This window comes from Haliotis asinina, chromosome 12, assembly GCF_037392515.1.
Source record: "Haliotis asinina isolate JCU_RB_2024 chromosome 12, JCU_Hal_asi_v2, whole genome shotgun sequence".
Lineage (NCBI taxonomy): Eukaryota > Metazoa > Mollusca > Gastropoda > Lepetellida > Haliotidae > Haliotis > Haliotis asinina.
Genome location: NC_090291.1, coordinates 19,860,429 through 19,873,481, shown reverse-complemented (window position 1 = coordinate 19,873,481; position 13,053 = coordinate 19,860,429). Strand labels below are relative to the sequence as shown.

The 13,053-nt window shown below is 38.9% G+C and overlaps 1 protein-coding gene across 1 annotated transcript; it reads right to left on the bottom strand.

Annotated features, from left to right (window-relative positions):
- Positions 1 to 2,370: 2,370 nt before the first annotated feature.
- LOC137257802 (negative elongation factor D-like) lies at positions 2,371 to 12,963 on the bottom strand. Its single transcript, XM_067795247.1, has 16 exons — positions 12,801 to 12,963; positions 12,053 to 12,180; positions 11,270 to 11,379; positions 9,621 to 9,730; positions 9,135 to 9,242; positions 8,801 to 8,953; positions 7,760 to 7,890; positions 7,320 to 7,440; positions 6,926 to 6,992; positions 6,473 to 6,585; positions 5,601 to 5,737; positions 5,208 to 5,322; positions 4,995 to 5,090; positions 4,479 to 4,619; positions 3,751 to 3,880; positions 2,371 to 3,515 (listed from the first exon to the last, which is right to left on the bottom strand). The coding sequence occupies exons 1-16, from the start codon at positions 12,852 to 12,854 to the stop codon at positions 3,502 to 3,504; spliced, it is 1,728 nt and encodes a 575-aa protein (XP_067651348.1). The 5' UTR covers positions 12,855 to 12,963; the 3' UTR covers positions 2,371 to 3,501.
- Positions 12,964 to 13,053: the final 90 nt, after the last annotated feature.

The following is a 13,053-nucleotide window of genomic DNA, read 5'->3' as shown; positions in this document are numbered from 1 at the left end:
TTCGTGTGTCCTTTAGTCATTCAGCAGAACTATCACAGAATTAATCTCACTTGAATATCTTAAAAATAGTAATTCTAGCGTTCCCAATTCAATTTTCATGGTAGCAAATTACCACGACGTATTTGTACAATTTATAGTGAGAAGAGAGGTATTTTCGCGGAGATGGATATGTTTGAATTACCACAAATTAAGGGTTTTTGAAAATATTGTCGTCTCTGCTTCTGACATTCACTATCAATATTCCAGTTATATCATGGGTGTCAGTGTATAATCGTGCTTGGACCAGACAATCTAGTGATGGATGTCTGGGGATTCTCATTAAAGTGTCTTTCAAGATGAAGTAGCTGAATAGACGAAATACCTCCTATACTCCGACCCGCCAACCTAGAATACATGACCGTCCCTTGAAGCATTTCAATTTTGGAGTAATTTTTCGATGTGCATATCTAGTTTTCAGTGGTAATAGATTGCCCTTCCATTCGTACACGAACAAATACAAGGGGAGTAATTTGGTTTTGTCTATATTCGGCTTTATCGCCCTGTTAGTGAATGTGAACGGGTCATTGTCGCCACAACCGCTACAATATTCTGATTTTGTGTAAAGATACACTTCTGAATACAGGGTATATGAAGGTTCATATCTGTAGTACCCGTGCTGAACTCGACCTCCAACCACAGTGTTGCATGGCATTGGCGGTATGTTGATAAGGGTCCAGAAAAGTGATCGTGTATGTGATAATATTGTTGACTGAGGTTGAATAGAAAAATGTACGTAAGACGCCTTGACACATTTACATACAACATTCGAACGTTTGACTTTTATACCGCTTTCAATACATTGTCAGGTCTGAGATGAAGTTTGTTAGCGGTGAGCTCTTTGTTGAAACCACCCGTGAAGGTCCCGGGGTAGAATATGCCTTCAGCAACCCATGCTTGCCATAAAAGGCGACCATGCTTGTCGAAAGAGGCGACTATCAGGATCGGGTGGTCAGGCTCGCTGACTTGGTTGACATATGTCATCGGTTCTCAATTGCGCAGATCGATGCTCATGTTGTTGATCACTGGATTGTCTGGTCCAGACTCGATTATTTACAGACAGCCGCCATAGAGTTGGAATATTGCTGAGTGTATCGCTAAAACTAAACTCACTCACTCACTTCGTTAAAACCAGCCAAGGTTCGTATCGTACCAACAATCAGTGACTAAGTTAAGTTTCACGCTGCACTCAGCAATAATCCAGCTATATGGCGTCTGTAAAGAGTTTGGACCAGAGAATCCATTAATCAACAATATGAGCATCGAGTCACGCAAATGGGATACGATGACATTAGTCAACCAAATCAGAGAGCCTGACAACCCGATTCTGTTACCGAATCGCCTCTTACGAAAAGCGTGGGTTCCTGAAGATCAATTCGAACCCGGATCTCCACGGGTTGCTGCTAACAAGAAGGGATCCAGGATCCACAATCATTGGATAGTTTCCACCTCACCCGTACAGCGTATCTTGACCATCTGTTTGAATGACATTTCAGAAGTATGGCGAGGAATAAGAAAGTAAGATTCTTTATGGATAACAACTTCTTTATTATATACGATGAGACGTTTCTGTATGGATTCTCTTGCTTGACAATGGTATAAGAATCCATATCGAAACGTCGCATCATATATAGCAAAGAAGTTATCCATAAAGAACTTTACTTTCTTTTCTTGATCATGTTGAACAGCAGTGCTTGTCACCATACTCCTACAGTTGGTCTCTGAATATGTGGACAGAGTTTCAACAGGTGGGATATATGTGTTTGTGTTTAGTAACTTGATATATTCTGTGAATTTCGGGATGGCTGAAGGTGTGATACTAGGACTAACTTCGGTTATTACATGACAGTTTCCCCGAGACCACCACATCGGTTCGAGGGCTTGTATGACTGGCGAAGGGGAAACTGTCATGTCATAAACCTTTGATACCCCATCCTGATGTCATCTGTGTTTTCCTTATTTCCAACTTCGTCGTTATTTACAACTCCACAATTCTGCCAGCATGAGCAGACAAAACACCGTCGCCAAGATTAGAACTCATGCTGCCCCCATTTCTTGATCGGACTGCAACGCGAGCAGACGACCCAAGGGACGTAACTCTAAACTAAACTAGGCTTCGTCTATTGCAGTTCGAGCGTTTGCGTGTATTCATTCCGTACCAGTTTAGAAGACGGGCAATGAGGCTGAAATTTGAAATTTTGAATTTTGACACCAGAATAGATTACATGCCCGATATGCATTTTCGGCAAGGTTGGTCTATATGGACATATGCCTACTGCCAGTATTGTATGTGCAACATGGCCCATGACAAGGAAAGACAACCCAATACTTTCATTCAGTTACATATTCATTTATTTACATCACAAGTCATGTCAATATTGGTCCCTTTGCTGTGTCAGCTGCATTTTGGTTTGCCAGGAATATGACTTGTAAGTGGTGCAGCAGGCAATATCAGACACTTCTCAGTTGTAACTGTCATCTTTCAAATATGCATGCCCTATTTCTGTAAAGCCTAGCAGCCACTATATGGCTGTACTTATTTAACAACTGTCTTCATTATGGAATGAATTTTTAGAAAGCCACACACGCATTTCTTATGGTGGAGATATACAACTTCAAGAATGAGAATTCTAGTATCTTCACAATTCATATACATGTAATTTCCAATTTTGCCTGCCAGTTTTATTTGAAGACATTTCAACACAGGACAAAGAACTACAGATCGGGACTACTTCAGACAATTTGCATACATATTTTGTACACAGATATCATGACATCTTTACAACACTTAGCGGTTTTCATCAACACTTTCTCTATATACATCATAATACATATATACAAGAGGAATTTGTACATAGAACATGGCTGATTCTCAAAGCCAGTGTTGAGTGACTTGTGAGCATTAAACTTGATCAAAAAGGTGACTGAAGTATGAGTGAGTATGGTTTTATGCAGCTTTTAGCAACATTAATGCAAAATCACAGATGAGTCCACCAGAAATAGGCTTCACTCATCGTATTGATGTATTGAACTGAAACAATGACTTTGGCATGATGAACAAACATTATGAAGCTACTCCACTGCCCCTTATGGTATGAAGATGTTTGTCTGTCATCACCACTATGAGATGAAGCTGGTCCAAGAGAATCAGTCTGTATCCAAATCAACATCTCCATCTGTGTCTGAGACTGTCCTCTGGAAGTCTCCATTTCTTGAGTGAGTTTACTTTTATGCCGCCTTTAGCAAAATTCCAGTCTGGGGAAAACCAGAAATGGGCTTCACACACTCTACCCATGTGGGGAATCGAATCCAGGTCTTCAGCTTGACGAGTGAACACTTTAACCACTAGGCTACCCCACAGCCCTCCATTTCTTGAGGTCACGGATCATGACATATTTGTGCACCAAGGTCCAACCTTGCCAGTAATGAGTTCAGTTTAATGGTCTTGAAAAATCTGTGGTTCTTCTATTTACACTGAGCTGAAAACAAAACAAATGTAATTTATATAGAGATATATTTTGAATCAGTTTACTGAGTGAAGAGAGCCAAAAGTGATCAGAATGACCCTTGGGTCAAATATGAAGCTTGAGAACAATCAGCATAGCTAGGTTGGTGCAAACTTTAGTCAGATTAATGGTTGATACGTACAGTACTGCATCAGGAAGTGGGTTTGTTTGGGGTGGTGGGGATCTGAACCAACCCGTGGTGACTTACTGAGGAACTCTGAGACAGGGTCTTGACCATCTTCTGACCGGAGGATGCCTGTAATGGTCTTGTTTTCAATGAGTGGGAGGAAAAGCTGGACAAACTCTGGTGTGTAGGGTGGGGCAATCACGTCCAGCACCTGCAGGTCAGCCAGTGTGAAACAGTAATAGTTACAACATATATCTTAATGTTCTACATTTATTACTGCAAACTATAGGGTGAATTCCCAAAGGACTCATGTCTGAATCTGTTTTGGCGAAACTAAAGCCTGTTAATAATGACTGAAGCACTTGCTAAGGGAAGGTAACTCTAATAAATGTAATTTCTTTGTTCCACAATCAACACTGCTAGGTAGTGTTCTTGAATGACAGAAGATAGCACTGATTGTATTTCTTTACCCTCTGTAATTTCAATGGACGATTGTTTTGTCCATCATCCATTCTCATAAAAGCCGAATTTCACAGGTAAATTTCCTGCTGCTAAAGTTTTAATTTTTTAAAGATAATTCCCTTTCTTACATACAAAACACTGATCAAGTGAATTAAATAAGATAATTACATTTTCAAAAGGGTTTGACTATCAGGTACTTTTGCATGACACATATTTTACCTACCTCTGTGACAAAGTGTCTGATGACAGGCACATGTTTCTCTACCTCTGTGACAAAGTGTCTGATGACAGGCACATGTTCACCTACCTCTGTGACAGTGTCTGATGACAGGCACATGTTCACCTACCTCTGTGACAAAGTGTCTGATGAGTGAAATGTCTGTGTCCCCCTTCTCCAGACACTTCCTAATATAGATGACTACAGGGAGGACAAAGCCTCGACTCAAAAGATGCACCAACCGGTCCAGCACTGTCTTTTTCAACTCCAGCTGCAGCATACAAACATTCATGATTACACAGCTGCACGCTGTAGGACATAATACAGAACTTGTAACAACCACCAACACTTAAGCCAGTTCCCAAATATATCTCATCACATATTTTCACTAACTTCTTAGATATTTTCAGTTGCTAGTGAAACATGTCCTTTAACTACTACTGATACTGGCAGGAAAGTTTACATATCTGAACATGTCATGATGACCAATTTGAAAATCAGGAACATGTCTGATCTCAGTTAATTGTTAACTCTAATCAGCATGTTAAAATGTAGGACTAAACTCTGTGGATAATATCTTACAAAGTTTGATGCATTTCAGAATTCTTTTAATATTACTTCGAAAATGCATTCAGAAATTCCTCACCCGAACCAACACATCCAATTCCTCAAATGAAGATTCAAACACTCGAACAAGGAGATCTAAGGCTTTTTGATGTAAAAGGACGTGATTGGTGACAATCTGAAATCATAAAAGCAGCATAATGTCAAAGTAAGAGCACAATAAATGGGTTCTTGGATTGGGAAAATAAACGTTATTTACGAATAGCTAGAGACATTGCAAACAGTAATGGTTCACCTCATCCACCATGACTAGATGTAGAGGTGTATGATCTGTGTTGAGCTTGAAGTAGCTGGCTTCCGACACTGTGTAATCCACCCACTTCAACACACCCATCGACACTACTGGGAATCTGCAACATGCCACGTCATAAACTTAAAAAGTCAAACAAACAAAATGCAAATAAATACATCATTGGAAACACTGCAAAACATTTGGTGACAAATCAAATGATGATGATGATGATGATGATGTTTGCAAGATTAACACATATATCTGAGCTTTTCTGTTTAAATTCATATTGGAATAGGACATTTTAAGATGATGATCAAAACATTGATCTGGGCTATCTGTCTCATTTAAATTCATATTGAAAATAGGGATTGTTCTTCTAGTGTCAGTTCCACCCACCTGAGACAGGTGAACAGGGTAGATATGTCTGCTATCAGTTCGGAGGCTCCCTTGTTCTCCGCACACAGGGCTTGTGTCTTCTCCAGAGCTTGTACTGTTGGTTTCAGTTCATCTCTGTTGATTGTTTTCCTGCCTCCCTAATGAAGATTGGGAAAACCTTGCATAATAACAAGTTCCATACCATCATCCATCACTGACCTTCACCAGCCTGTGTAGTCTCAACATGGCAGTGATATTCATTGTGTAACAATATTCCAAGTATAATATACTGTACTTGTGACATTCTTTGAGGTGTTGTGCAGTGATGTGCCTTATTTACAGAAAGTGAGTAAATGTTCCCTTTTGCCAAATGAGCAATATTGCAGCTGTTCGTGGCTCATATGTTTAGACTTGTGCTATAATTAGACAAAAATTCTGAAGTGTACTTCAACCCTGTCCAGTGATGGAAAACATTACAGAAAGATCTGCGGCTTTATGTTCATAATCGTGTTCAGAACCATGTTCAGAACCTGTGCTACTGAAGGACGTGAATGCCTGGTTATATTACACCATTTGTGACCAACTCGTGTGTAATTAAGAATTATATCATATCACTTTGTTGTTTGTTGGTTTCACACTAAGTTCTTTTATGGACTCATTCTTGGTTAGCTTTTAGTTTCAACTTAGGAATCACCATGTAACACTAATTTAAAACACATCAAAATACAACACAGAGAAGCAAGTGAGTTCTCACAACAATGAGATTCCTACTGACTTAACATTTTCACCTCAACATATGCAAGTGCCTTACATTCATCTGCTCTACATTTTACTTGACAATATACTGACTTGTTTGTAACTGTTAAAATGGGATGTGCAGATGAGTGAGTTACCTTCTTGTGAGTATCTATGACGCTAGCAGCATATGCCAGGAGGTGGATGTACTTGTGTTTGTGGTCAGGATTCACTCTTGTACCAGGCTTAAACAATGTGTCAATCAGCAGATCTGAAATAGTCAGAAGGTAACATTGCCTGTCATCATGCACTATGTCCAAAACAAACATCAACCATAGCCTAGAACTACATGAGCTTCCTCCCAACTTAGAGTGTTTCTCAATGTTGCAGCCAGGAGCCATTCAACAGCAAACCTGGGAATAGAACAACTGCATATGTTTCATTATCACTTGTTAGGCAGACCAACTAATTGTGCTTACAATTCCAGGAACATTAAAAATGAGAAAACCCTATGGTAGGCTACATTTAGTGGCCTGTGTTGTAATATGGAGCTGTGACCTTCAGTAATTTCCTGCTACCTCAATCATGTTTCAGGAGGATGAATTGCTCACCTAGAAAAGCAGGGACTCGGATGAGTTCAACTGGTGGCGAGTCATGTTCAGAGTACATCCTGAATAACTGCAAGAAAAAGGAAAGACGATTATAAGGATGCAGTTAGGAGCTAGATTTTACACACATACTGGATATTAGGCATTTACGGATTTACTGGTGAGAAACTTTATCCACAAACATTATCTTATTTCACCATGTAGTTATACATTTTACGCTGCAGCCAACAGCATCACTTGCGCATCATCTAGCAAATAATTACAACTAGAATGAACAGAATGAACTATGTCTTGCACTATTTTGACAAGATCCAACTTCATTGTGCACAATGACATGACTCAGCATGCCAAGTATCCATTCAGTGGTGCAAATAAGGGTAAGATATGTGCTTGTTACCACAGAGATGTCAGCTGGGTTCAGTGCCTGCCTTGACAACATGGATGACAGGGCCTGACAGGCTCGGGGGTAGGCGGCAGCGCCACTCAGGGCCATTGTGATGGGCGTTACATCAAGACCTCTACAACATCAAGCTCCACTCAAACTCTGATTCCATAGCTATACATTTACTTGTTGAATGTACATTCACAAATTCCTAATCAATGTGCTGTTGTTATCACAAATAACATTTAAAAAAGGGAAGTATCATAATAACAATCAGTTGTGACATTGCATATGGGTTGCATCTTAAGTGAAAGAAAGGTTTCAATCAGCATGGCAAGGGGAGGCAACTCTGCACACAGATTGTTGGTGCTGTTCCTTCTCATTTTTGAGACCATGGTCTATACATTTCTTGCATTTTATTACTGGAATATTGTAACAAGCTGACACAAACTTACTTCTCACTGGCACACTTCTGGAGCTCCTGGCACAGACGCCGGATGTTGGAGCCACCCTTGAGTTCCTGAGACAAGATGTGCATCAGCACCTGACTGTACAGGTATGTGTGCTCTCCGTGACATACCATTTTCTGAAAAATTAACCAAGGATCTACCAATCTGTCCTCTGAAAAAAGTCAATTCTGACTTCAGAGGTCCCAAATATCAAAAATGAAGTTGGGATATAACGAGAAAGTTATATCACAAACGAGGCTAACTATACAAAAGCATGTCGTCCTCAAACATTGTCAGTTCATAGTCTGGTGAAATGACATGTTAATTGTAGGTTGAATATACTGAGATATGAATTACTACAATTGATAAATTATATCAATGAAGTGTTACAACACATTTTAGGACTAAACTAGGAGTCTACTTCAAATGTGAAAGACAACTGTGAGTTGGAGCTTCTCTAGTTCTGACTGATGTCATATTCTTTCATTTCACTGTGTCACAATGACCAATGTAACATCACAATACTGATGGTACCACCTCAGTATCAGCCATGATACATGTCACTGGAGCACAGTCACAAACATTCAACCACATGAAAATCATTGCATAGTCCTTTAGGTTGAAGGCTAGTGGGGTAGCCTGGAAGTTAAAACATTTGCTTGTCATGCCAAAAACCTTGGTTCAATTCCCAACATGGGTGCAATGTGGGAAGTCCATTTATAGTGTTCTCATCATTATATTGCTGAACTATTGATAAAAGTGGCCTAAACTTAGTTTATATAGTCACTTACTTTGGGGCCTCCATTATGAGAAGCCTTCCTGAAGCATTTTTCAGACATTGTTCCAAAAACACCATGTTTTAATTGTGGGCGTAACAATTTTCATGTGTTCTCTACTGAACTGACCAAGCTCACACACAGGACCAATATATATGCAAACCCCACCAACTGAATACAGAGAAGGTCAAATGTCCACACCTCAACACATATATTCTCATTGTAAAGGGAGTTTCTAATATGCAGCCATGTAACATTTTGACTATCTTACTGTGAACTCTGGGAGATTCTTTTCCAACCCATCCTCCCCAGCCTCAACAAAGCTGGATATAGATGTTCTTAATACTCTTGAGAACACCTCAATTTGATGACATGCTGTTGACACGCTGGTTATCTCCCCTTGGAAACCCGCATCAGATATCAACTGAAAGAGATGAAACTTAACAAATAATATCTACTTATTGACAAAAAATGGCCCAGATGTGACAAACATAATTGAAAAAAAGAGGAAAATGTTAAAATTCATAGACATTAACTTGTATACTCTAACTGAACCAAAATATTTGTGAACATATCTGATGATGTTCTTTGAGTGAATGACCTGCCTTGATCGTGAAGTTGAGCATGAGGCAGTCTGGGTATTCTTCGGCCAACTTGTAGAACAAGGATCGCCATGTTGGGTATTCTATCATCTCAGCCAGCCAAGATGGGGTCTAGAGGAACACAGACATGAAGTGGAAAATAAGACATTTCATTTAACACGTCACCTGCTACAGGATTACTTTAATGGGAGTAAAAATGATAGCTCTGAATTGTTGAGAGTGAGAAAGCTGAAAATATGAACATTGTAAGGTCTGGGAGCTTTAAGCATGTTTAGGTACCACACAGTGATGACTTAACAAGGATAACATATTTCATATACACAATTTCTATAAAGCGCCTGAATGTTAAACCTGTTATATTCTAAACAACCAAAATTAATAAGAACATAAAATGACAACAAAATGAAACAAAAACATGACAATATATGTCCTTCCAGTTTTACAAATGTCATTCAAAGTTAACCTGCAATATAACTGTCCAGTGCTCACCTCACCCTCTTGTGTGAAAATGGAATCTGCCTTTTTCGGGTCAAAGTGTTTGATAATCATCTGCTTCAGATGACTTTCTACCAATTCTTGAACTTCATTAATGCCAACGCCTGTAATTGTGATATCAGAGATAAAACAAGGTGACAATACAGCAGGGATGCAAATATCAGTTTGTCTAAGATGTAGCAGTGTAAGTTAAAGGTATCCCAGAGTTTGTAGAACCTCAGTTTTTTTAGCCACGTTTCCATATATTTTATCATGATTCAGACTAATTCATGTTTGTCGTTGTATAACACTAATATAAGCTACAATATCCAAATATGCTACAAATACTATTTTGAACAAGAGGTCTTTTTTTCCAAACCTGCCTGTTGAAAGCACATAGTTTGAAATCTAGATAAAGTCCTAGTTTTACAACCATGCAACAGTTTTGAATGTAAACAGTATTGGTCTGAAGAGCACTGCAGCTATACCCACCAATTTTAGACCATGATAGAACAACCACAATGACTATCCTCTCCTGTTCGAAGTATGGTCAGATTTAGAAAATTATCCTGAAAACAGCATATTCTTTCACCATGATAATTCTATTTTCAACAGCAGAGGGATGAATTTGGGTCAAGCGCCTCTTGTGGTACCACAGAATTTGTCTCGTGAATAAGAGTAAGTGAATTTAGTTTCACCCCACGCTTAGCAATATTCCAGCTATTTGGTGATGGTCTGTAAATAATTGAGTCTGGACCAGGCAATCCAGTCATCAACAGCATGAGCATCGACCTGCACAACTGGGAACTGCTGATGTACATGTTAACAAAGTTAGTGAGTCTAACCACTCAATCCCGTCAGTCACCTCTTATGAAAAGCATAGTTCCTGTTTGTGGCAAGCATGGGTAGCTGAAGACTTATTCTTCCCCTGATCTTCATGGGTCTCATGAACAAGTGATCTTCATGGGTCTTGTGAACAAGAGACATGTATATGTTATGTCTCTGACTGATCATACAATAAAAATTTTAACACTAGATATACTGTAGGCCCTCAACCTTTTTGGCTGACACAATGTGGATTGGTGTCAGAATTATATTTACTTCATGCATCTAAACAGAAGAATACAAGTTCTACTCATTCATCAGGGGTATTAAATTATAGAGATCCACCATCCCTTGTTAAACAACACCTCAGTGGGGATTTCAAGTTAAAAAAGGTCCCCTACAACCAATGCTTGTCACATGAATGACCATTGCGATGGGGTGGCCTAGTGGTTTAAGTGTCAGCTCACCGTGCTTAAGATCGGGTTTGATTCCCCTCATAAGTACAATGTGTGAAGCCCATTTCTGGTGTCACCTACCATGATGTTGGTGGAATATTACTAAAAGTTGCATAAAACCACAAAACCACATAAACACACATTCACATCAGAATATCTCAATAGATCCAACATCATGCTTAATCAGTTAATGACTTGTTTCATGGTATGGCATTGTACTCCAGTTTTGCATTGGACATTGGTCATGATATCAATTACCATATTTTTGGTGCAAACTTGATTAATGCAGGATGCTATCACCCTGCTGAATGCACCATTTGAAAGACATAATTAGTCTCATCTTTCACCATTTTAATGACAGCACCACTTTCACAATGGACTGACCTGCTTGTATAAGCCAGTCTGCCAAAACATTGACAGTCTGAGCTATTGCTAGGTAGTTGTCAGACAACAGTTCCACAACCCTCTCTGGAGAACCACCTGCTTGCAAAAATCTGTGAACAAGAATTTTAAAATCATCTTGACAAACTGTATCATGTGTATATGCAATGTAGATATTTCCACATCTGAGCACAAATTCAAAAGCAGCATGAAGTCTAGTTCAAAGTTCATACAAAAAGAAAAGAATGATTAACCTGGAAAATATCAATCAGTAAACAGACATGGGCAAATTGTCAATACAGTTTTAAGCCAAGTTGTTTGCAATGCTATGGAGAATCTCTCATGACTGTTCATCCTTTTAAGTTAGACATTCAGTGCATTTAGCCACATGCAGTAACTTAATGATTTGCCAAATTCCATCATTGGGCCACACAACTGGAAATGTGGTCTTACATCAATATGTCTTTTGGGGGAATCGTTTAAAGATACTGTTTTGACTTAATCCTTAAAAACATGTTAATGTCCCTTGCAAACATCTTAAAATTAGACTTTCCTTCAAACTTCCACTTCAAGGTCTTTGTTTTAACTCAAACGAAACCCGTGAAGATCTGGGCTAGAATTGATCAGGCTCGCTGACTTCACTGACACATATCATTGTAGTTTGTACCTACAGTGTATAGATCTATGCTCATGCTGTTGATCACTGGCTTGTCTGATCTGCGATCATATAGCTGGAATACTGCTGAGTGTGACACAAAACTAAACTCACTTCACTTGTACACATACCTTTTGAGCACTGTGAAAATATTGGGCTCCATAATGTAGTCTTTGCTACTGAAAGATTCAAGGCATTCTTTCTGTGTGGCTTGTCTCTCTTCCTCATCATCCTCCATGAAGGGATCCATCTCAGGAGACTACAAGACACAGTGCGTTAATGCTAACACAAGAAATAATAATTTGTATCAGAAGGTATGTAATTTGGGGCACACATGTAATAACTGGATATCTATGATGATTAAAACATATCTTCAGGTTGTTGCTGAAAGTTGTTGCTGAGGTCACTTGGAGAACTTCCATCAAGAATGTCGATTGGTATGTACATTATCTGAAGTATGCTAATGGCACTTGAATAAGAATATTTATTGAATGCCTCTGTTATTAATGTGTTATTCTATTATTTTGACTTATGAATTTTATTTCGTGACCATTTACTCACAGAAACCATACACATGACAAACCTAACTTCCATAATTATTGTGATCATCATAACATATCGACTAGAAACAAAGTGAACTAAAAAAAATAAACGTTATAATGATGATAATGAAGAACAATAACTATGCTAATCGTGATGATAAGTCTGTTGTTATGGGTTTTGACAGCCACTGATAAGCAAGACTGGACGCAGGATTCAAGGTAAAGTTATGTTGCAACAAAGCTCATACAGCCAGCATGTTTCATTTTACTTTTCATTTGCACTCGAGCCATTATTTGAGTTTAGACGAGGCTAAGAAAATTCATTCATCAACAGTACCCCAACATCGTCCTCTGACATTCCCTCAACATGGTCCTCTTCGTAATCAGACATGTTTTTGTGGAATGAGATGCGCTGAACTCATAAAGTAGCGTTTGAAATCCTGCAAGGAGTAATATTTTAAGAATACGCGGCCATGACAGATGGAGAAACTTCTAAATTTGGGATTTACTCGGAATCGATATAAAATACGAATTGGCATCTGAAGCGGACATAGTGATATTTACAACTACTAAGATCAATTCTCGCTGTA